Source organism: Rhinoderma darwinii, chromosome 7 (assembly GCF_050947455.1).
Source record: "Rhinoderma darwinii isolate aRhiDar2 chromosome 7, aRhiDar2.hap1, whole genome shotgun sequence".
Lineage (NCBI taxonomy): Eukaryota > Metazoa > Chordata > Amphibia > Anura > Rhinodermatidae > Rhinoderma > Rhinoderma darwinii.
In genome coordinates this window covers 133,866,257-133,889,206 of record NC_134693.1, presented here as the reverse complement: position 1 = coordinate 133,889,206, position 22,950 = coordinate 133,866,257, and the positions used below count along the sequence as shown (strand labels likewise).

The 22,950-nt window shown below is 43.3% G+C and overlaps 1 protein-coding gene across 1 annotated transcript in view; it reads right to left on the bottom strand.

Moving 5' to 3' along the window:
- The window catches only part of LOC142656799 (laminin subunit beta-1-like), a 72,479-nt gene that overhangs the window by 5,441 nt on the left and 44,088 nt on the right, over positions 1 to 22,950 (bottom strand). Inside the window, exons 15-31 of the mRNA XM_075831712.1 lie at positions 21,356 to 21,508; positions 19,837 to 19,998; positions 18,900 to 19,021; positions 18,149 to 18,269; positions 14,461 to 14,653; positions 13,323 to 13,466; positions 12,673 to 12,904; positions 12,081 to 12,244; positions 10,548 to 10,772; positions 10,234 to 10,448; positions 8,532 to 8,628; positions 5,992 to 6,370; positions 3,939 to 4,123; positions 2,729 to 2,970; positions 1,555 to 1,758; positions 1,278 to 1,422; positions 942 to 1,149 (exon numbers count right to left, since the gene is read on the bottom strand). Of these exons, the coding sequence (XP_075687827.1) occupies positions 942 to 1,149; positions 1,278 to 1,422; positions 1,555 to 1,758; positions 2,729 to 2,970; positions 3,939 to 4,123; positions 5,992 to 6,370; positions 8,532 to 8,628; positions 10,234 to 10,448; positions 10,548 to 10,772; positions 12,081 to 12,244; positions 12,673 to 12,904; positions 13,323 to 13,466; positions 14,461 to 14,653; positions 18,149 to 18,269; positions 18,900 to 19,021; positions 19,837 to 19,998; positions 21,356 to 21,508 (3,191 nt within the window). The remainder of the gene's footprint in view (positions 1 to 941; positions 1,150 to 1,277; positions 1,423 to 1,554; positions 1,759 to 2,728; positions 2,971 to 3,938; positions 4,124 to 5,991; positions 6,371 to 8,531; positions 8,629 to 10,233; positions 10,449 to 10,547; positions 10,773 to 12,080; positions 12,245 to 12,672; positions 12,905 to 13,322; positions 13,467 to 14,460; positions 14,654 to 18,148; positions 18,270 to 18,899; positions 19,022 to 19,836; positions 19,999 to 21,355; positions 21,509 to 22,950) is intronic.

Genomic DNA, 22,950 nt, shown 5'->3' with positions numbered 1-22,950 from the left:
TGGACACAGCTAAAATTTATGCCCGGACTCTGACCATGGTGGCGCTCCGTACCTGGTGTTTTTTTCTTAAACTCATTATACTAAAACCAAAAGTAAAAAAAACAAAAACAGAAAAAATCATATCTCTTTATAGCAGTCCCACTAAGTTTTTCTGATACAGAGCTCCAAACCCCCTGCATGGCCATAGAGTTAAATGATAACATTTTATTTGCCTGCAGCCACCACTAGGGGGAGCTTACTGCATACTATATATACATTGAACCCAATAATAACACAGTATGCAGTAAACTCCCAAGCTCCCCCTAGTGGTGACTGCAGGTAGACATTTTATCTATGAACTTTATTTCTATGCAGTGGATTTGGAGAATTCCATACAAGCAGAGCTACAACCGCTATAAAGATATATTATAAAATAAATGAGCACCGAATGTTGAACTTAAAACCTGATGATAAAAGCTGGACATTCACTTTTAAGACTGAAAAGACTGTCGAGTGCCAAAACTTGCAGCTGCTATAGAACAAATGAGAAAGGGAGCCCACTCAATTTCCCAATAACCTACTGCACAGGGTTTCCCCTCTCTACAATCACAGCAACATTAGCGAACCAGGGAGGGGGCAACAGAACAAGGGTCAGGCCACTCTTCACTTCCACAAGGGACGGGAATGGAGGTGCAGGGTAATCTCTCCTGAGATGGTGGAGTGTGATATCATGGGTACTGCTTTGATTTTTGGCATGGGGCCCCCTCTGCGTTATTGTACAACATTGGCGGCAAATCTGACACGTTCCAGCAGAGCTGGTTTTACAATGTAATGGTGGGCCGATTTTGGCCACCATACCAGGAGCAACCAGCCCCAAATAATGCTTCAGAACTGTCTAGTATAGCTATAGCTCCCCTCCATAATATCAATGGAAATTGTAGACTATGACTAGCATCACTTACTTGGCCTCATTGGCTTGTTGTAGTAGGGCTTTGGCTGTGGCCAGGCCCTCAGAAGTCGTATTGAGGATCATATCCACCCCGCTGAGGTTACCGATGGTCTCCTTGATTTGCTTGAGGAGCGTGGCAATATCACCGGGACTGGCGGGAAGAGAAATGTTCAGCACCTGCCTAGCCACTAACTCGATGCTCTCTGGGTCAGCTCCTTCCTCTGGAGACAAGAATTGAATTGTCAACCACAAAATTTAATTTGGATGCCCCTATGGACCATAGATTTTTTGTACTTTTTGAGATCCCAATGAAGAAGAAAACCATCTGTTCTCGAAGGTCCGTTCTTACCAGTTAGGAAGTCTTTAATCTTGCCAATAAAAGCTCTCAGTTTGTCAGTAGAGTCTTGAATTCTCCGCTTTGCGTCCTTGGCTTTGCTCAGCGTGGACTCACTTTGAACCTTGGCTTCTTGTGCAATTCCCTGAACCACTTGAATCTGGGAGACATACACGTATGGAGCTTTCACAATCAATGCCAATCAGGACCGCCAGTCAACTACATACAATGCCGGCAGCCATGTTGGCTCTGTCTAATCGCATTATGATCAAGAATAAAAAGTTCCACGTACCTTCTGGGAGAGGTCATTGAGTTGATTCCCCATGTTCTCCAGATCCTGTTTTACATTCTGTGCAGACATCAGGGCCTTGGCCGAGATGGGCACAGCTCCGTTACAGTTTTCTCCACCACACTTCCTTAGGCCTCGGTCATCTCTGCAGTTTGCTCCTCCACAGGGAGACTTGTCACAAGGTTTGTCCCCCGGGGCACCACAAATCTTCCAAAATAAAGATACCACAAATTAGTCATGTGACTCGAATTAGTCTGGCTTTATGAGTCAAGACCACATCCATGAGTTTTGCCAGATAGGTCTTTGTCTCTTATGCAAAATGTCCTACCAGAATTGGGCTCATCCATGGCATGGGTTGGCCAAAAGGAACAGTAAATTTGATGTTATTGGATTTGGCCTAGCTCTTCCTAAATTTCCAGCAATCATGCCTTGATGTGGTATATTGATGGGTCGCAACTAGTTAATGGGATATATTTTCATAACCAAACAAAACACCCAAATCTATCATAATGCCCTTTATTTCAATAGGGTCTGACTTCTCTCACCCCTGGTGATCAGGGACAACCCCTTTAAAGAACAATTCCCATCAGATACATAAAATCTGTACGAGTAGTTAAAGGTAATAAAAACAAAAAAGTACGTAGGCAGCACACTCAATAAGTGAAGAACCTTAATAGGGGAAAAAGTAGATGCACAGCGTCCAGTAATCCCCCCAGACAAATAACTATAGAGAAGGAAGGGAGGACAGCAGCCAAATAGGTGTAAAAAATCCCCAAACTTTATTCCTCAAGTGTCAAAAGAAGCACATTCTGACCCACGCAGGGGGTCATGCTTGAGAAGGAACTCTGCGTGGGTCAAAACGTTGCATGTTTTTGACACTGGAGGTATAAAGTTTTGGGATTTTCTTTTTTGGAAGCGGTCACCCCCACCTTCTATATAGTTGAAGGTATTAGTCCAAAGAGGCTAAAAGAGAGACAACCAGTATGAACACCATTTGTGGAGCCCAGAGCAGTTGCACACAGGCCTCTAGGGTAGGAGAACAGAACCTTAAATTGCGACTATTCTGACCCGGACCATCCATTTATGTAAAAATGTATATTGTTGAGGAACAAAAGGCACTTCTACAAATCCGCCACCCTAGGACCATGAAGCCTTTCCATCCACCAGACCTCATTACCTTCTCATTGATCTGGAAGACATTTAGATCCTTAACCTTCTTCTGAATTTCTTTGAGGGATGTCTTCTGGGCTGTCATATTCCTCCGGTAGCTGTCCAGATTTTCCTTCAGAAGTCTCTCGGTTTCCAGCCTTGTCTGTCTAGATTGGAATACGGGGCTGGCAGCTCCAGATACGGAACCGTTGGTCAGCTTCTCGGCATCTATAGACTGTAAGTAGGACCTTAAGATACTGCTGTAGGACTCTGAAAAATACAAGAATAAACCAGTCAGAAATTCAATTTTTGCTGACCCTGGTTGTCCTAGACACGTCACTTCATGGGGTAGCACCGTGGGCATACATCAATATGGGGTCACCATGCCATTGCGGTTTCTCCATCCTAGGACAAGAGACCAGCTTGTTTCTGCCCTTACTTTTCGTGCCATCTGATAGAGAAGAATGACCTGACCAGTTACCCTATCTCTTGTTGGTTGGGATATCTGCACAATGGCCACCACAGAACCCTTCCTGAAAAACGGCACACTGACGCAACGGAGCATCTGTAGGAGGTCAACAAGTTACTGGATTTAGTAAGATTCTCATGGACACAATTTACATTTATTTTGGCAGAGTACGTCTGTGATTTCTTAGAAGATAATGTACAAGTCTAGAATAACTCGATAGCGGAGGTTATCTCCTAATGAAAGATTATAATTCCCAGACTCACAATGTAAAAAGGGGTCGGAGACCCTGGGAACCAGAATAGACTTTGTGTTGTTCCTCAACAGTCTTTTATATACAGTGAAACCTCTTTGAGACGACCACCCAAAAAATGGTCTTCTAGAGACTTGGTCCTCAAAGATGAGACCAATATACATAGAAAATAACATAGGGAATTGAAAAATCTGGTCTAGGTCAGGGGTGGTCTTCTCAGACATGGTCTTTTGGAGATATTCCATCAACAGATCAATGAACTCATTTCGCCCTCGCTTTACATGTGCTTTTTGGCTTTGGAATTGCTCTGCCCCCTCGGTCTTTCCCTGTCTTCCTTTTCTTGGTGGTCTGCATTCTACCATCTCCGGCTCCTCACCTCTGAGGCTCCATTAGCAGTGGAGTCCCCGTCCCCCCTTAGCTGTTGGTCCCCTATAGCAGCAACCCTGGTAGTCACACGCATGGCGGTATTGGCTTGGCACAGGGAGGTTTGGTTAATGTTATGATAGGACATGACTTTACCATTGAAGCCTGAAGCTGCTATGGCTTCTATCTGTGTTTTCAGACTGTGCACGGTGTCATTGACTAGGATCAGGTCCAAGGTCAGCTTTTCCAGTTTTCCTTTTTGCTTTCCGTCTTTGCTTTGAGTATCATTCATTTTTTTCTCCTGAGAATGGAGCTGATAGGAAAGCTGAGCCACCTCCGTCCTGGAAAGAGAAGAGGAAAATAAAACATTAAATGGTCGGATGAACGACCTTTCACCATAAACATTCAGCTAAAAATAACACTGCCGCTCGCAGCCATTATAAACACTGGACGTCTATATTTAACTGCACTCTGTACTAATGTCATACCGAGAGAGGGTGACTGATGGTGACCTCCCATCATTGAAGAAACAAACTTCATAACAATTTTAAAATCTCCAACTTTTATGTTTTATGTCATTTTTCATTATTCGGATGTTTTTTTTCAGGTTTTCAGATACAGAACTCCAAATTCTCTGTATAGCCAGTTAAATGATGAAATTCCTTCAGTCGCCACTAGAGGGAGCATAGGTGCTTACTGCATACTGTCTTATTATTGAGTTCAATGTATTAACAGTATGCAGTAAGCTCCCCCTAGTGGTGACTGCAGGCATTTCATCATTTAACTCTGACTATGCAGGGCATTTGAAGCTCTGTATCAGAAAAACGATGAATCAGCACAGAATTTTTTGGGTTCATATAGTGTTTAGGGATGGACACTCACTTTCAGTGCAGCTTCATCATAATGTAAAATGTGAAAATACCCTGAAGATTCACACCATATTTATTGATTTTGAGGTATCTCATTATTGAACTACTATAATATATATATTTTTTTTTTTATTTTTTTTTTACTATACAATACTGCCCCGGACGGATGCACAAATACTTTAGGGTTGTCCCACAATAATTAATTATCACCTATCCATTTTATGATAAGTGTATGATCGCTGTTGGTCAAACTGCTGGGACCCCTAGCAGTCACGAGAACGAGGGTCCTGTGTGCTACGGTTGAATATTGAATGGAGCGGATGACATGCGTGCGCACTACCGCTCCATCGTTCTCTGTGGGATTGATGGAAATATCTGAGTACAGCGCTCTGTTATCTTTGTCAGTCACATACAGAATGAATGGAGTAGTAGTATGCATGTGTGTCCACCGGTGCATTCAAATGGGGGACACGGGACCCTCGTGATCGCTGGGGGTCCCAGTGGTCACTCCTGCAGCGATCATACACTTATCCTGTGGATAGGTAATAAAGGATTTTCATGGAGCAACCCCATTGAATAATAAACAGTATGTCTACCTCTTCAATAATTGTTTACTGCTCCAATTCATCCGAAGTAGTCTTAATTAAAAATCACCTTCAGTTTTGTGTATACAGCTCATATGCAGATCTATTTCTCTCCATTATTATACATTGTAATATATTTTGTATTTCAAGTCATCACCATTTTCAAGATCTCTGCTTGCTGTCAGTGATTGGAAACATTCTTGTTAATTGCCAAAGGCATAAACCCTGTAGTCCTAATACTTCTCACAGCTGAAGGTTTGCTACAGTTGTATCCAGGTTAGACAATCCTCTCTGACAGAAGTGTATCTTAAAACTCCTGGGCGCCAGTACAAAATTTGTAGCAGGGCCCTCCAGCTACCATGTACCATTTATAATACCAGTGTCTTCTTACGTGGCAAAGGGTCGTTTGGGCCCCCACAGACAGGAAGGCCCGGGTGTGACTGCTACCTCTGTACCCCCTATAGCTACACACCTGCTATGGGATATATACATGATATCATCATCAGCACAAATCTTTCTCCTGTCCCGTTTTCTATCATGTATCCGCCTCGAGTCCAGACTATTTAGCTTACAGTGGGCTGTCTAGACTGGATATAATTGTAGCAAATCCTTAGCTGTGAAAAGTGTTAGGTCTGTACAAGTTTTTAGCCTCTAGAAATAATCAAGAATGTTCTCATTCACTGACAGCAAGCAGGGGTTTTGAAAATAGTGAGAAATTGAATCACAAAATCTATGATAAAGTTGCAGAAGCTTTACCTTATTTTATTCACTAGTCTGTTCATCTGCTCCAGCATGCGTGTTCCCTCAATCCCTCCATCCCCAATGATCTGTTTAACGCTCCTCAGTTTATCTTCCAGTTCTCTTATGAGGCTGTTGCTGATCTCCGGAGCTTCTCCTCCCTCCTGGAGGTCGGACACCTTCTTCTGGATGCCTCGGAGCTGGTTCTGGAGCTGGGTGATAATACTGTCCCATTGATAGAAGCACTGGTGGCAGGCTGAGCACCTGGGGAAGTTATCCCGGAAACCTCTGGCACATTGGTCGCACCGTCGCCCAGTGAACCCATCTCGGCAGCGGCACGTCCCGGTCAGGTGATCACACTGCTGCATCTCAGAGCCGTATGCATCACAATTACAAGCTATGAGGAAAACAAATGAATATCGGATCAGCATCATGGATGAGATGTATGGAAATAATTCATTGCTCCCTATTGCTGTATCTGCATCCATAACGATATGGGATACAGAGGTTACAGTAGCAATCTCGTCCTGGAGCGACCCAAAGACCCCTCTGCAAAGAAGGCAGCAGTACTATACAGTGAAGGAAATAAGTATTTGATCCCTTGCTGATTTTGTAAGTTTGCCCACTGTCAAAGACATGAACAGTCTAGAATTTTTTGGCTAGGTTAATTTTACCAGTGAGAGATAGATTATATTTTTAAAAAAAACAGAAAATCACATATTCAAAATGATATATATTTATTTGCATTGTGCACAGAGAAATAAGTATTTGATCCCTTTGGCAAACAAGACTTAATACTTGGTGGCACAACCCTTGTTGGCAAGCACAGCAGTCAGACGTTTTTTGTAGTTGATGATGAGGTTTGCACACATGTTAGATGGAATTTTGGCCCAGTCCTCTTTGCAGATCATCTGTAAATCATTAAGATTTCGAGGCTGTCGCTTGGCAACTCAGATCTTCAGCTCCCTCCATAAGTTTTCGATGGGATTAAGGTCTGGAGACTGGCTAGGCCACTCCATGACCTTAATGTGCTTCTTTTTGAGCCACTCCTTTGTTGCCTTGGCTGTATGTTTCGGGTCATTGTCGTACTGGAAGACCCAGCCACGAGCCATTTTTAATGTCCTGGTGGAGGGAAGGAGGTTGTCACTCAGGATTTGACGGTACATGGCTCCATCCATTCTCCCATTGATGCGGTGAAGTAGTCCTGTGCCCTTAGCAGAGAAACACCCCCAAAACATAATGTTTCCACCTCCATGCTTGACAGTGGGGACGGTGTTCTTTGGGTCATAGGCAGCATTTCTCTTCCTCCAAACACGGCGAGTTGAGTTAATGCCAAAGAGCTCAATTTTAGTCTCATCTGACCACAGCACCTTCTCCCAATCACTCTCACAATCATCCAGATGTTCATTTGCAAACTTCAGACGGGCCTGTACATGTGCCTTCTTGAGCAGGGGGACCTTGCGGGCACTGCAGGATTTGAATCCATTACGGCGTAATGTGTTACCAATGGTTTTCTTGGTGACTGTGGTCCCAGCTGCCTTGAGATCATTAACAAGTTCCCCCCGTGTAGTTTTTGGCTGAGCTCTCACATTCCTCAGGATCAAGGATACCCCACGAGGTGAGATTTTGCATGGAGCCCCAGATCGATGTCGATTGACAGTCATTTTGTATGTCTTCCATTTTCTTACTATTGCACCAACAGTTGTCTCCTCACCCAGCGTCTTACTTATGGTTTTGTAGCCCATTCCAGCCTTGTGCAGGACTATGATCTTGTCCCTGACATCCTTAGAAAGCTCTTTGGTCTTGCCCATGTTGTAGAGGTTAGAGTCAGACTGATTCATTGAGTCTGTGGACAGGAGTCTTTTATACAGGTGACCATGTAAGAGCTGTCTATAATGCAGGCACCAAGTTGATTTTGAGCGTGTAACTGGTCTGGAGGAGGCTGAACTCTTAATGGTTGGTCGGGGATCAAATACTTATTTCTCTGTGCACAATGCAAATAAATATATATAATTTTGACTATGTGATTTTCTTTTTTTTTTTTTTATATAAACTATCTCTCACTGGTAAAATTAACCTAGCCTAAAAATTCTAGACTGTTCATGACTTTGACAGTGGGCAAACTTACAAAATCAGCAAGGGATCAAATACTTATTTCCTCCACTGTAAATGTTATGTGATGGTTGGGGGGCCGCTGGTACAGAATTTGCATTGGGGCCCATGACTGATCAGCCCCAGGTATATGTAGGCCATTCAGTGGTAGAGTCAAAGTGGGCTCCCTGTCTACCCCACCCTTGCAAAAGTAGAGTATGTTTACCAAATGCCCATGACCCCACCCCCTCATGCTCAGTAGACCCTGGCGTCTGCCCAGGTTTGTCAAGTGCTGACACCGGATCTGGGCCCAGGATGTTTAATCTTTACGTCTGCTGCCAGGAGCTAATTATGGTGATCCCATTAATCTCGGATCCATTGGTAGGGGGCGCTGTGGTATAAATGCCCTGCAGGGAAGTTAATGAGGTTAAGAATGATTACCATAAAACACCTAACAGTAACTGTACCTTCACATCTCTGCTGCGGGTCTCCCCAGTAATTTTCTTGGCAATGAGAGCAGACTCTGCCTCCAAACCCCGGCCGACAGTAACACTGCCCCGAGTACTAAAGGAGGCAAAGTACATGTAGTAAAAAAGAAAATTAGTTTTTTTTTAATCTAAATTCTATACTGATCAATTTCTTAATTTATCTTTTTAGAGATCTGAGCTCTGTTTTTCTGATACAGAACTCCTAATCCCCTGCAAAGTCATAGAGTTAAATTATATAATTCTGGCTATCTGCAGCCACCACTAGGGGGAGCTTAGGAAATAACTGCATACTGATTATACATTCAAATAAATAATAACACAATAAGCTCCCTCTAGTGGTAAATGAGTGCAGCCAGAATAGAATAGAGTTTGTTTGATGTAAGACCTGGTAATTGTTGGCAGGAAAATGTATTTGAACTTTTCATTCCTCATAGGGGCTCAGATGGTTGACCAATTTCCCAATGACTGATGATGTCAGTGAGAAATCTGGCCAGTTTAAAGGGGCTGTCCAGTTTTGAAATTCTCTAAGGTAATAGAGGGGGGTCCACTGTTCAGGATCCTCATCTCTTGGCCAGAGTGGAGAGCGGTTACACAGAGCGTCTCTCGCTCTGGAGGACCCGTCCTTTCCTGTATTACAGAGACAACACTTAGGGCCCATTCACACGAACGTGACTCAACACTTAGGGCCCATTCACACGAACGTGACTCAACACTTAGGGCCCATTCACACGAACGTGACTCTCGTCAGTGTGCTGCGCATTGAAACAACGCACAGCACACGGCCCTATTGATTTCAATGGGGCTATTCACACATGCGTGAGTTTTCACCCAGCGAGAGTCCGTTGCGTGAAACTCACTACATGTCCCGAATTGGTGCGTTTTGAAGTCAATGGGTGCGTGAAAACCACGGACAGCACACGGGTGCACATCCGTGTGCTGTGTGTGATTTGCGCATCAATTCCATAAAGAAAAAAAAAAAAGTGATTTGCGAGTGCGTGAAAAACGCATGCCACTCAAAAAGCACACTGATGAAATAACGCAACGCACAAGGACAGATTTACGCACGTTTTTTATGCGCAGAAATCTGTCACGCTCGTGTGAATGTAGCATTAGGCTGGGCTCACACGAGCATGTTACGTCTGTAAAGGACGGAACGTATTTCGGCCGCAAGTCCTGGACCAAACACACTGCAGGGAGCCGGGCTCCTAGCATCATAGTTATGTACGACGCTAGGAGTCCCTGCCTCGCTGCAGGACAACTGTCCCGTACTGTAATCATGTTTTCAGTACAGGACAGTAGTTCCACGACGAGGCAGGGACTCCTAGCGTCGTACATAAGTATGATGCTAGGAGCCCGGCTCCCTGCACTGTGTTCGGTCCGGGACTTGCGACCGAAATACGTTCCGTCCATTACGGACCGAACATGCTCGTGTGAATCCAGCCTAACTGCACAGATTGCAGCTGATCTCTGGTGTCCCAGCAGGAGGACACTTTGTGATCTCCTTATTATCAAGGGACCCTTCTCACAAGTAGGGATTATCGAAAGCGGAGAACCCCTTTAAGGAAGAAACAAATGGGCACAGGCCTCATTTGATTGCACACCCCACTCCAAATGCATGAGAATTCAAAATATCTAAAAGTACAGAACCCCTTTAAGTGTCCACCTGTCACGTGAGACTCACCGTATTGCAGTCCGGTCTCAAGGAATGGCTGGGAACACAAGCACAAGACTCGCAGCCTAAGTCTGCTCCAAAGTTCCAAAAGTTAGTTGCACATTGATCGCAGTTCTTGCCGACAACGCTGGCTCGGCAGGGGCAATGGCCGGTCGCTCTGTCGCAGTAGCAGGTATCTCTGGAGCAGTGCGACTGCAGCGTACCCAGCTCATTGCATGTACAACCTGTTTTAAAAGCGCAATAAATGCAAAACCGAAGTCGAAAAATCATAAAATAATTGTAAGGAATAGAAAGAACACAGATTGTTTTGTCAAACTACATACGTCGGCAGTTGCGCAGGATGGCGCTCCCAAAGTAACCGGCCTTGCACTCTCCACAGTGATGCCCGTCTGTGTTGTACAGACATTTCAAGCACATGCCCGTACGCGAGTCACATGACTCTGGGTCGCTGGGGTCTATGTTGTTGTTACACTGGCAGGGGCGACACTCTCCTCCATTTTGGTCAGGGTTCCCAAAGTATCCAGGCGAGCAACGATCACACCGCGAACCTGATCAACAAGAATTATATGTATCACATGAGAAGAAATCAATATTATTTTTAATTAATGCATTTTATGGGGGAGGGGAGAGGTTGGCGCCGGTTATATCATAGATGGGAGGGGCCAAATGAATTAGGACTAGAGATGAATGTGCAAAACTCAGCCTGTGACCGCTGCAGCCAATCGGAGGTCTCAGTGGTCACGTGTTGTATTCAGCGATGGGCGCCATGATGCCAGGAATACAACACATCACCACTGAGCCCTCTGATTGGCTGCAGCCGTCTTAAGCTGTCCGCGTGTAAACAAACACTGGGAAGACCAACGGAGCATCAGAGCTGGATCGCTGGGGGAAAGAAGAGGTGAGTACTGATTGCTTTTTATCTTAGGACATTTACAGCCATTTTTAAAATAAAATTAATAACCCGCATAACCCCTTTAAGTCCCCTAGTGGGACGAACAAAAATGTCAGAAGAAGTTTAATAAAGTTTTCAACATTATTCAAAAGCAAAAAAATACTAAAAGTTAAAAAAAAAAAAATTCTAATTTTTTACATAAAATAATGTAAAAAAAAAAAAACGCTGCATCCATAACGATCCAAACTATTAAAATATAACATTATCTATCCCGCACGGTGAATGTCATAAAAAAACAAAACAGAATTGGTGTATTTTGGTCACAACACCTTGTGAATAAAAAGTGATTAAAAAATCTTTGTACCCCAACTGGTACCAATGAAAACTACAGCTCGACCCGCAAAAAAAACAAAAAACCTGCACCGCTCCATCAACAGAAAAAATGTAATAATTATAGGTATCGGAATATGGTGAATATTAAAAAAAAATAAAAATTGTTCCGATTTTGTAAAAGTTGTAAAACATATCAATTTGGTTTCGCTGTATTCATATTGTTATTTTGCTACACAATTTTTTTTTTTAAAACTTCCCAGTACATTATACGGTACATGAAATGGTGTCGTTAAAAAATACAACGTGTCCCGCAAAAAAACAAGCCCTCATACAGCCATGTCGGCGGAAAATAAAAACGTTATGGCTCTTGGAAGGCGCGGATGAAAAAATTAAAATGAAAAAGCAAAATCAGGCCCGTTCTTTAAGGGGTTATCCAATATGGCCGACTCTTTGTCCCTCTAAAAGCAAGTGAGGGGGGGGGGGTCTGGCAGCAGGATCCAGCCGAGGACGGTGAATTTGTCAGCATCGCTCCAATGTTTCTGACCGGCGATGGATTATCTGTGATTGGATACGTTTTCGGTCCTCGCCCTTCTAAACCTGACTCGTCTACTAGATTATATATAATTCTTACCTGTATATCCAGGTGCGCAGAGGCAAACAATGTGCCCGGAATCTCGGTCAGCATAACAAGAGCTGCCATGGTAATTCAGAGTGCCAGGATACCCAGGACATGGGCAAGGGCGACACTGCTGGCCCGATCCAAGAATAGGGTCTCCATAGTAACCATCCAAACACCTGAAGGAAATATCATTAACAAAAAGGTCATTGGCAACTACATAGATCTAATCTGTACATCCGCCAATTATCTGAAAACAAGTTGCAGTTGGATGTGGAATTCACAAATAATAATTAATTGGTTAATTTGTAATTCATTCATTCCTCTGTTGTTGCATTTCAGGTTAATATGAAAGCTGGGGGCGCTGTTGCATTAGTTTCTATGGATTTTTTTAATTGAACGCTGTGGTGGAAAGTGGTACTGCGGTAATTACAATTATATTTTAGTGAGTTATGTTATATATGGCAGCCATTGTTGTAAATAGGGACAAATCCCAAAACGGCAAGCGTCTGCTATATAATAATTCATACTGAAGAGAATGTGACAGTATAACACACTAGAAATTATTACATTAGAAGATAATTCAATATTTAATCATAAATCTTACTTATCACAGTGCCGGCCACTTGTGAAATCTCGACACCCCAGGCAGGTTCCAGTCTTAGGGTCACATTCTTCAGCGTGCCCGTTGCATTGGCAAGGCTTGCATTGAGGGAAACCCCACTGACTGGGCAAGCACTGATCACACTGTCTGCCAGCCACATAGCCATGGCACTGGCATTGCCCTGTTATGGGGTTGCAGAATCTAGTTGTGGAGCCTTGAGGGTTGCAGTCACATTCTATGTAAAGAAAAGACATAAACATTGTCCATAGTCCATAGCCAATGGCGTACATAGTCGTGAGGGGCCCCTATAGAAAAGATAAAAATGGGACCCCATCTATGGTGCCAGATTTTGACACCAAGGACAAAAGGGCCTTGTGTTTGTTTCACCCTCCAACCCTCTTTCCATGACTGTTGGGCCAATTCTCCACCCAAGGTGTTGTGACCAACCAGGACGGGCCCCCTTTCTCCAAGGGCCCCTTGTCCGTTCCTTTTGAAATCATATATAATAAAGTTGGGTAATAAAATGAGAGCCGGCATCTGATTGGTTGTTATGGGCAATAACGTTGTGTTTTCGGTGGAGGGTGAGGAATCCACATTCGTTTTTATTCCAAAATTTAATTGCCCCATTTTGTTTCAAATAGAGGTTTACTCACTGCTGCATCCATACGGGCCAAATCCATAGGTTCCAGGAGCGCACTGATCACAGCGCTGACCAATCACATTTGGCTTGCACATACATTGTCCTCCTATTTTGTCACAGACTGCACTAAGGGAACCCTGAAGGTTACAGAGACATGCTGCAAAGAAAGTAACGAACCATGAACAATAGCGCCCTCTACTGGGGAGTCATGCAATAAAAATAGAATATATATATATATATATATAAATAAATACAGTACATCCACTACATGGTCAAAGTATGTGGACACCCAATTCTCACGCCGGGACGGTTTGGAGGCCATTCACATCAGCGTTCGGGTTCCGTTCATGGGTTCCATTCAACCTTTTCATCAGAGGAACTGATGAATGGAAACCCCGAACATAAACTATCTCTTCCGTTTGCATTACCATTGATTACAATAGTAATGTTTCCGTTTCGGTGTGTTTCCGTTCCCGTTTTTTTCACAGAATCAATAGTGCGAGTCGACAGTACTTTTGTTTCCGTGGAAAAAACTGAAACTTTACGGAACGAAAACACACTGAAACGGAAGTATTACCATTGACATCAATGGTAATGCAAACGGAAGCGATAGTTTCCGTTCGGCTTTCTGTTTATCGGTTCCTCTGACGGAAAGGTTCAAAGGAACCGATGAACGGAACCTGAACGATGATGTGAACAGGCACTTAGTGTTATGTTGAAGAACCTCCCCCAAATTCTTTCTACAAAGGTAAAAGCCCTCAGAATATCATAGTATGCTGGAGAATTATTATTTTATCAACTCCGCTAAGGAGCCCGAACCATGAAAAACACCTCCAGACAATTATTGCTCATTCTCCAAACTTTACAGGTAACCCAGTGTATTCTGGGACGTACCCTTTTCTGATAGACCTAGAAGCGTAATTTATCACTTCAGATAACACATTTCCACTGTGCTCAATGATGTGCTTTACACCCTTCCAGCTGACACCTGGCATTGAGCAGACTGACCTCAGACTTGCATTCAGCTGTTCAGCCATAGAAACCTTTGTAGTCATAAAACATTTGTAGCTTCAATATGAAAACTTAAAACAAATTCTGTTTTTTTTCATGTGTTTAGTATTTTCTCCCCTCTCCTGGCATATATGACTCACATAATGCTCCATCATGGATGATTGCCGAGATGCTGCAGATCAACTTCACGCACATTTCTGCCAGGTTCGGCATTGTAGCCATCTTGAAGGACTCCAGACACCTGTAGTTTTCCATCTCCTCTCGGTGGTGCACAGATACGGGGTCGTTTCCATGGAAACCAGGCAATTCGGAGAACTTTGGCAGCAGGACAAGCTGTAGGACACATGGGTAACATCTATGACATTTTGAAGGCGGATTCAATACTAATAATATATTATTTAACAAATGTCTACAGAAATATTCTAAGACAAAGATACTTATTGGTAATTACCAAACAATACAGAAGAAAATCCAGAAAAAAAATAAGTCTAGCTGCTGTGAATCTATAACTCCCTGCATGCCCAGACATGCTGGGAGTTGTAGTTTTCCCGCAGCTGGAGAGCCAATGGTTGGCGACCACTGATATAAATTTATAAGGGCGATAAAAGCCTCAAGATTTTTTTAAAATATCAAGACATTCCTCTGTTACTCCTCCTAGAAATTTGTGGATAAATTCAAAACTGGGCTTTGCCATTCGACTAGCCAAAGGGGCGTGTTGCTACACAGTCTCACTGTCAGCACTGATTGGATATTGTCTGTTTGTGTAGGGACACACCCCCAACTGGTAACACCCAGTTGTCAATTTGTTCATACATTTCTAGGAGGAATAACAGAGGAATGGCACAACGTAGAGCTCTAAGAAAAGATGCTCCAGAATTCCTATTTTATGAGGAATACAATAATTTACTAAAACAATCATGTCAGGTGAGGTGACAGGCCCTCTGTAAGATCATGGGGGGAATTTATTAACTTTTCTACCCCAGTTTTCTGCCGCAAACGACACAAAAGTTGAATTTTTTTTGAAATATGCGACTTTTATGCCGTTTGCCACTTTTCTCCGCCATAAAGCTGGCGTGAAAAAGTTAATAAATTCCATATATATATATACACACACACAATTACAGAAGCGCATTGATGGTTTATAACCTTGAAATCTTAGTAAAATGTATCCCTACTCGGTAAACATGCGTGCAGAATTTCATCTGTAGTACTAGTGCTCCCCAGATGGTGGCAGTGTTTTGCTGTATTAATATCATTCTATAATATTTTTTGGCCTCATAATTATCTGGATTTCATTAATGGTCATTCATTTATTTCTTGGTGAGTGTTACATTTAGGTGCTAAGTGAATTGGACAGCTACAATATATGGCTTTATATCTGTAAACAGACAATTAATAGGGCTTAAATCTACTTGAAGCAGAACCATTTTAAAGGGGTTATTTGGTTTGGAAAGACTATATTTAAATACTCTATTAGTGGGGGTACCCCTTGCAGGACTCTCATCCACACGAGGAAAGGGCAACTTCAAAGAAAGAGTGTCACTTGTTCAGGAGGACTTGGCTCGTCCATGCATTACATGAACAGCCCATTGATTTTAGTGCAAACTGCTGCAATGCTTCATTTTTCCTGTGGTGGCGCTGCAGGGAAATTGAACACTTGTTGCCAGGTTCTGCCACAGATCACAGCTGATTTCCAGTTTATGGTTGGGGAACCCTTTTAACAAAGCTTTGTTCAAAGTTGAGAACCCCTTTAAATGTATTTTATAGTAAAAAATGAAACTCGGTATATTGTATATGGCAACCAATCCATCTCCAATAACTCAAAACTGGATTGGCAATGTGCTGACGGCAGAGGAGAAAAGTCGCCCGGCAGTAGTCACACTATATCATTTAGCATCTCAGCCTGCCTTATTAATCAGATTTTTAAAAATATATATTTAGGTAGAGAACCCCTTTGGGGTCAATGCACACGAATCGATGCGTATTACGTTTTGCCGCGCATATTTGCGTGCGGCAAAACCACAGCGTAATACAGAACCAGCATAGTCAATAAGATTCCAGGAAATGTCAAGTACACGCTGCTGTATTTTTCCTGCGCATAAATTGACCTGTGGTGAGAATTTTAAAATCTGCAGCATGTCAATTTATCTTGCGAATTGTATCTGTCTAGTGCTGAGGAAAATCGCACCAAAAACCGCAGCATAAAAACACGCCGAAAAACGCATCAAAGAGTAAAAACCGCAGCGAAAAATGAAAGATTAGGTGCGGTTTTTACCTGCGTATTTCCTGCGTATTGCTGGGGTTTTGGTGCGTATTTTCCGAAGCAAAATACGCAACGTGTGCATGTAGCCTAAAAGAGTTTTACAGGATTGAAAAACATGGCTGCTTTCTTCCAGAAACTGCAACACACCAGTCTATAGGTTGTGTGTGTGCTGCTCAACTCCTTAAAAGTGAATGAGGCCGAGCTGCAATACCTCACACAACCTGTCGACAGGTGTGGCGCTATTTTTGATAGGAAACCGCCATGTATTTCTAATCCTGAATAAACCCTTTAACAAGTGTCCCAGACATTACCAATAGATTAGATAGGATGTCAGAAATGTGTGAGTGGTAGGCATCTATGGACAGTCACCGTGCATGATCCAGCCCTCCGCTGAAAACAGGGGACCGGACGCCCCCTTTCTCTGGATCAATGTTCAGACCGCCATCATTCACTCTTTTTGTGGCGGTTTAGACCGAATTCTTATAGGTTTCAAGACTTCGAAGGCATGTAGTACCACCCTGGGGGCACAGGGCAGTCTCTGTCCATCCCTGCCCAGAGACATTTGTATACAGTATATAGCTCATCAGAGTCACATTTAAAAAAAAAAATAAAATCTCTAAAAACATTTTTTAAAAAGTTGAGCCTGGACTAGAACCATAAAAACATTTGATAATAAGCGTAAATATAATCCTTTTACTGATTGTTAGATCTGCCTTCCCCGGACGCTGGTGACGGTCCCGATTCTGGGGCGGCCTTCTCTCTGTTATCGTGGGAAACCTCTTTATCTCTCAGTTTATCCGAGCGGAAGAAATGATATTGTTTTTGCTTCTCTTTGATGGTGTAAATCAGACGCCAGTGAGTGCAGCTCAGGCGTGATCACACGGAAGGTGGCGGTGGGGGATATCTCCGGTTGTCACAGACACTTGTGTGTTTTGGTAGAAGACATTGTATATTACAGCGTGCAGCGACTGCTTGATCCACCTACCTCCATGCTTGGAATGATTGGATTTACATCAGATCTCATACTCCAGTTAGATCCACAGCAGCATTCAAAATTATATTGGTTGCCATTGGAAACAGTCTACAGTTATCACCACTCTGTTGTCAGTTACCAGCTTAGTTATAACCGTGTAACTGTCATCTGAACTCCCACAATGCACTGCTCTCTGGTGACAGGAAACCAGCAGAGCTCTGAAATTACAGCTATGGCCGCGGCAGGGGAAGAGCATGGTCAGACAGAGGTTGTCTCGGTGAGCGTATCCCTTTAAAGAGGGATGGTTGTCCACTTAGGACAACCCCTGCCGCCATGCTCTATTAGGGCATATGGACACCATAGAGGCCCCACTTGGGACCCTCCCGTCAAACCAGAGCAGAGGGCCACTTATATATACGGCTCCCGCTCGGGTAGACTGGCCCTGACCAGACATTTTATTTACTTCTTCCACCCCCTTAAATATTTTCACAACGTTTGAATAATATGCAGTGAATAGAATATAGATTTGTACCAGTCTGAGTAAATGGCCACAGAATTTTTTCCCAATATACAGAGTGTACTGTAGGATTACCGAGTCAATGAGGATAAAATTCGCAGGATGCCGATTCGTAGCTTCAAGCCGCTGGAAGCGGATGGTTATTTCATACTGGTTGTTTGATTCAAAGCAGAAGGGTTTGGGTAGGACAATATACCTGGGTATAAAGAAAAAAAAGTATGTTGCTTAGCTGTTTCCATTCACTGACAGCAAGCAGATATGTTAATGGTGGGAACTGAAACACATAGTATATTAGAAAGTTGCAGATTTCGGGAATCCCCTGTAACTCATGGCCTGTTTTAAAGAGACAGTGACTATATAAACAAGGATGCAAATAGGACGTTCTGTATAGATTTTCACAGACTGCAGCTCTTTTTAAGAGAGTTTCCGAGGTCTGTGCCCCAGTTTTTTGTGTCTGTTAGGTTTAGTTCCAGGGATTATTACCCCAGTGTGTCTCTGGTTTTGCATGGGTTTAGGCTGACCACATGACTTATCTCCGTGATCACTATGGTGACAACAAAGCAGCTGTTATTTGACAGCCGCTCCATTCTCTATTATCAGAGACAGCTACTTTCTACTGTACGAATGGCAATAATACCAGGTCAGAAGGACAGGGAAGGTTATATGTAGAAGGTAGGCTTATGTTATAGTCTGCAAGAACATGGGCATTTCAGGGGGTCCTACTATGGTACCATGGAATTGGTGATGGCATCCAAATTCTTAATTTTTATTTATTATATATAGGACTTGACATATATATCCTCATATTTTGGTTTGAATATCTTACCTTTCAGAATGGGGCAATTTTTCCTTGTACAGTTGCTCAAAAGGTAGGACGTTTCCGCAGCGCGGGCTCATGGGTAATGTCTGTGACGTCACGCTGACAATGGCTTCCCAGTCCTCGGCAGACTTCAGAAAAAAACATAAAAATGCATAAGAATTAACCCTTTGTTACTGTAGAATTCACATATTTTAGATCCTTACTTGACGTCTTATTGAGAAAATGACAGGAGACGTGTCCCATGGCTCTGTCTGTTTTTTAGCTCTTCTCCATTTGGTCAGAGCTAGGATCAGTGACTAAATGCTAAGATACGTTGTATATTGGAGTCAGAGGCGGTCTAAGATCCATCTCATGTCTCATCAGAGGCTCAGGATTCTACAATGTCCCTCCCCTGTGCTTTATACTGCAGCTTTACTTTTCCAGACAGGCTAGTTTCTAATGGTTATGCCTGGTAGACATTAATTAATTTTTGAGCGGCTCTCCATTCAGTTTTGGACAAAATGACTTACTACGCAAACTGTGTAGGTGCCATGTTTCCTATAATATGGCGGGGGACAATGGGAATGCAATATTTTGATTTCTCTAATAGACACAGGAGCCTCGTCACCCACCATTACAGCTGCCATGAATGGGTAGACACGTTAGTAATAAATTTGTTAATGAATAGATTCATTCAGATATTAAAATTCCCCTGGTCACTCCTTTATCCATAGGGGGCAGTATTCTTGCAGAGAAGTATATGAAGTTTGTAAGGCCGTTGCATAAAGTGCAAAGAGCGTGAAAAGTGACAACCACGTTTGGGACACAGAAATGTGCACAGAGCAGTTGTCACTTCCCTTCCCCCACTCTTCTTGGCAGCTCATACAAAGGGCAATACCCAGCAGGGGGCGACAATGAGCACAGGAGAAAGCTCTTCCCAATTGTGTGATTTTTTTGACAATACCTCAGGCTCGTATCGAATCATGATGTCGAAGTCCATCGGGTACGGGATGTTGTCAACGTGAAACAAGAGACCGGCTCCATCTCTGACTCTGGCAAACCCGGGTCCAGTCCAGGTGATCATGTGATCTGGCGAGTGTTCGCGGCGGATTACCTCTGTGTCTGGCTGCAGGTGACATGAATGGGGGATGGATTTCTATCAGAGTGGAGATGATGGCATTGCCTCCTGACATAAGCTTAGAACTGTCTGATATTCTGTGTAAATAAGACGCGGAGGATTTACAGGCAATTAGATCGAGGCGTTGGCTGAACACCTGGCTGACGATTTCACGCTGCGTCTCAAGACGAAATCACCATAGCGTGAACAAGTTCTTTATACCACCGATATAAAGAACTTCATGTGCCATGTGATGGGATGTGGCATGTACCATTGGGCAGCCCCACCTCCCATAGGAATGCATTGAGAGGCCTAGTGGATGCGTTTTTCACAGCGAATATTCTGGCCGAAAAACTGCATCACAATTTGGTGCGGTTTTTTAGCTGGAGTGGCCCGCAGCACCCAGGGCGGAGACGCTGTGTGCTATTACGCAGCCTAGCCACCCTGTGTGAACATACTCGTACCGTAACTTGTCCAGCCAAAGGAAGTTGGGCCACTGGAATCACCCGCCGGACGCATCCTGCAGGCATCTCATAAACACGTTTTCAAGTAGGTAGCCGTAGCCTAAAGCTGGCCACACATAGGTTAATTTATCCCTGATTCAACAGAGTTACAATCATTTTGGGATGTTGGTCATTAAAGCGACCATGCGGTCCCGGGACAACATTTTAAATATGATGGGGAATATGGAGTAATATTACCTGGTGCCCTCCAGTTGTGCCCATCTGCTGTGGATCCGCCGTTTTAGGGTCCCCTCTGTGTTGTCCTAAAAATGGCTGCAACGCTTCTTAGGCTACAAGTCTGAGACACTCCCCCTGTTCTCAGATTGGCCAGAGCAGCTCACGTGAACAGTTCTGTCCAATCCGTGAACAGTGGGAGTGTCTTAGAAACGGCGGATCCACGGCAGAGGGGCACAACTGGAGGGCACCAGGTAATATTACCCCATAACACTTATAATTTTGTCCTGAGACCGGAGGGTCGCTTTAAAGGGGCATACACTGCAGGATATGGGGATCATAGTGTTATATTTAATGCAGTATTAGCTACATTCTTAAAGGTACGCCCACCTTTGGACACCATTATAGTTTACATATAGTATTATTCTACATCATAAATTGAGTCACTTTGTACATTGCATTACTTATCTTGGACGATCCAGAAAATAACAAATACATTGTGTTATACCTAGTGCAGGGCCTGAAGGGGCGGTGCCTGACTTCCCTTTTTGTGTCATGCACCGCCCCCTTAGGCCCTGCACTAGGCATGACACTATATTCGTTTTCCTAGAGTGGTGCTTTAAATTTCTGTTTCTGGGATTGTAAGGTTGGCACCATCATATTCCAGCACAGGATATGAATGGTCGTACCTTCTGCTGTAGCTGGCGAGCTCTGCGGTGAGACGACCTCTGCTGGAGAACACGGATGGTCCTCCGATGGCGGCGTAGTCTAACTTTCTTTCCATTCTGAATGCCATTGTAGTATTCCACGCAGTCCGTAGGAGCTTCTGGTTTGGGGTTGCCCTACAGTACATATAAGTTATGAACATGTCTGACTTATAAAACTATCTGTATAGAGCCATCATAGAGTTAATAATGAACATATATCCCCAGGAACCCCTTTCTGTCCATAAGCTGTTTCTGGTATTGCAGTATTCAATTGAATGGAGATAAGCTGCAATACCAGACACAGCCTATAGAGGCGCTATTTCTGGAAAGAAAAAAAAAAGCGATAATTTTTTTCTGATCCTGGACAGCCAAAAAATATGCAGAGCTACTGCAGCCAAAACCGCATTGGACTTTTGGCCTAAAACGTGTGATTTCTGTGAATTTTTTCACACTCAACTCCTCTGTTTGAACTCAGGGAGACATGTTATTCTGAAATCAAAACCCCCAACTAGAACAAACAGGCCCAATACCTGCGCAGTATAGACATGTGCCCAGACAAAACCCTGGATCTTAGAAGAAACATAGAGGATTAGTGCACAGCTGGTACGCAGACAGCAGAACGTAGACTCACAATTACAGCATATATATGAGGCCTAGGAATGCAGGGATTCTAGCATGTAATCAAAGGTAATATCGAGCCTGAGGAATTTAAATGGGGCACAGAGGGCAGGAGGAAAGGTACGGTCCCTGGCAGCCGTCCACCTATTTAGTCACGTTTCTTTCCTCTAACAATGGCTCTTTTAGGAATCCAGGGCAGGTGAAATTTCTCCATCTCACTAATCGGATGGTGAGATAAATTTAAGCTGCCAACGCGGCATAGCTGGTAATTTAGAAGGATGATCGCGATAAACCAAAAACAATAGTGCCATTTTCTATTGTACTTTTGTGTTTCGGAGCCCACAGTAATAGTTATGTCTTATATGCATATGTATAGTGTTTTAGTTTCTTAAAGTGAATGTTCACCTGTCTTTAAATTCTTATATATCTTAATAATGGTCAGGGCTCCATTTTATACCCTGCAGACGTAAAGCTAAATAATAAAATACTCACTACCCTCAGTCACCACTAGGGGGAGCTTACGAGCTTACTACAGTGTTATATATATATAAACAGTATGCAGTAAGCTCCTGAGCTCCCTCTAGTGGGGACTGCAGGCAGACAGAGTTGTATTTTAGAGCTATGTCAGTGAAGGGGATTTAGAGCTCTGTATCACAAAAACAAACCCCCGACTATTATAAAATATATTAGGAAACTAATGAGCACAGAATTTTGGACTTATTTAGATTTAAAAAAAAGCAAAATGGTGTTCAAGGTCTGATTTTAACGTTATACTCATGGATGGTGGGAATGGCACACAAAGCATATTAGTGGAACATTTTTCTATTACAGTTGAACTATTGGAACAATGTCCATTAAATACCTTCCTACCCCATCCTTTAAAAGGACCTTTGCCCTATTAGCCATATGGCATCTCAAAATGGGTCCTTACCCCTGAGTCATATCTCCTTGTGTCATTC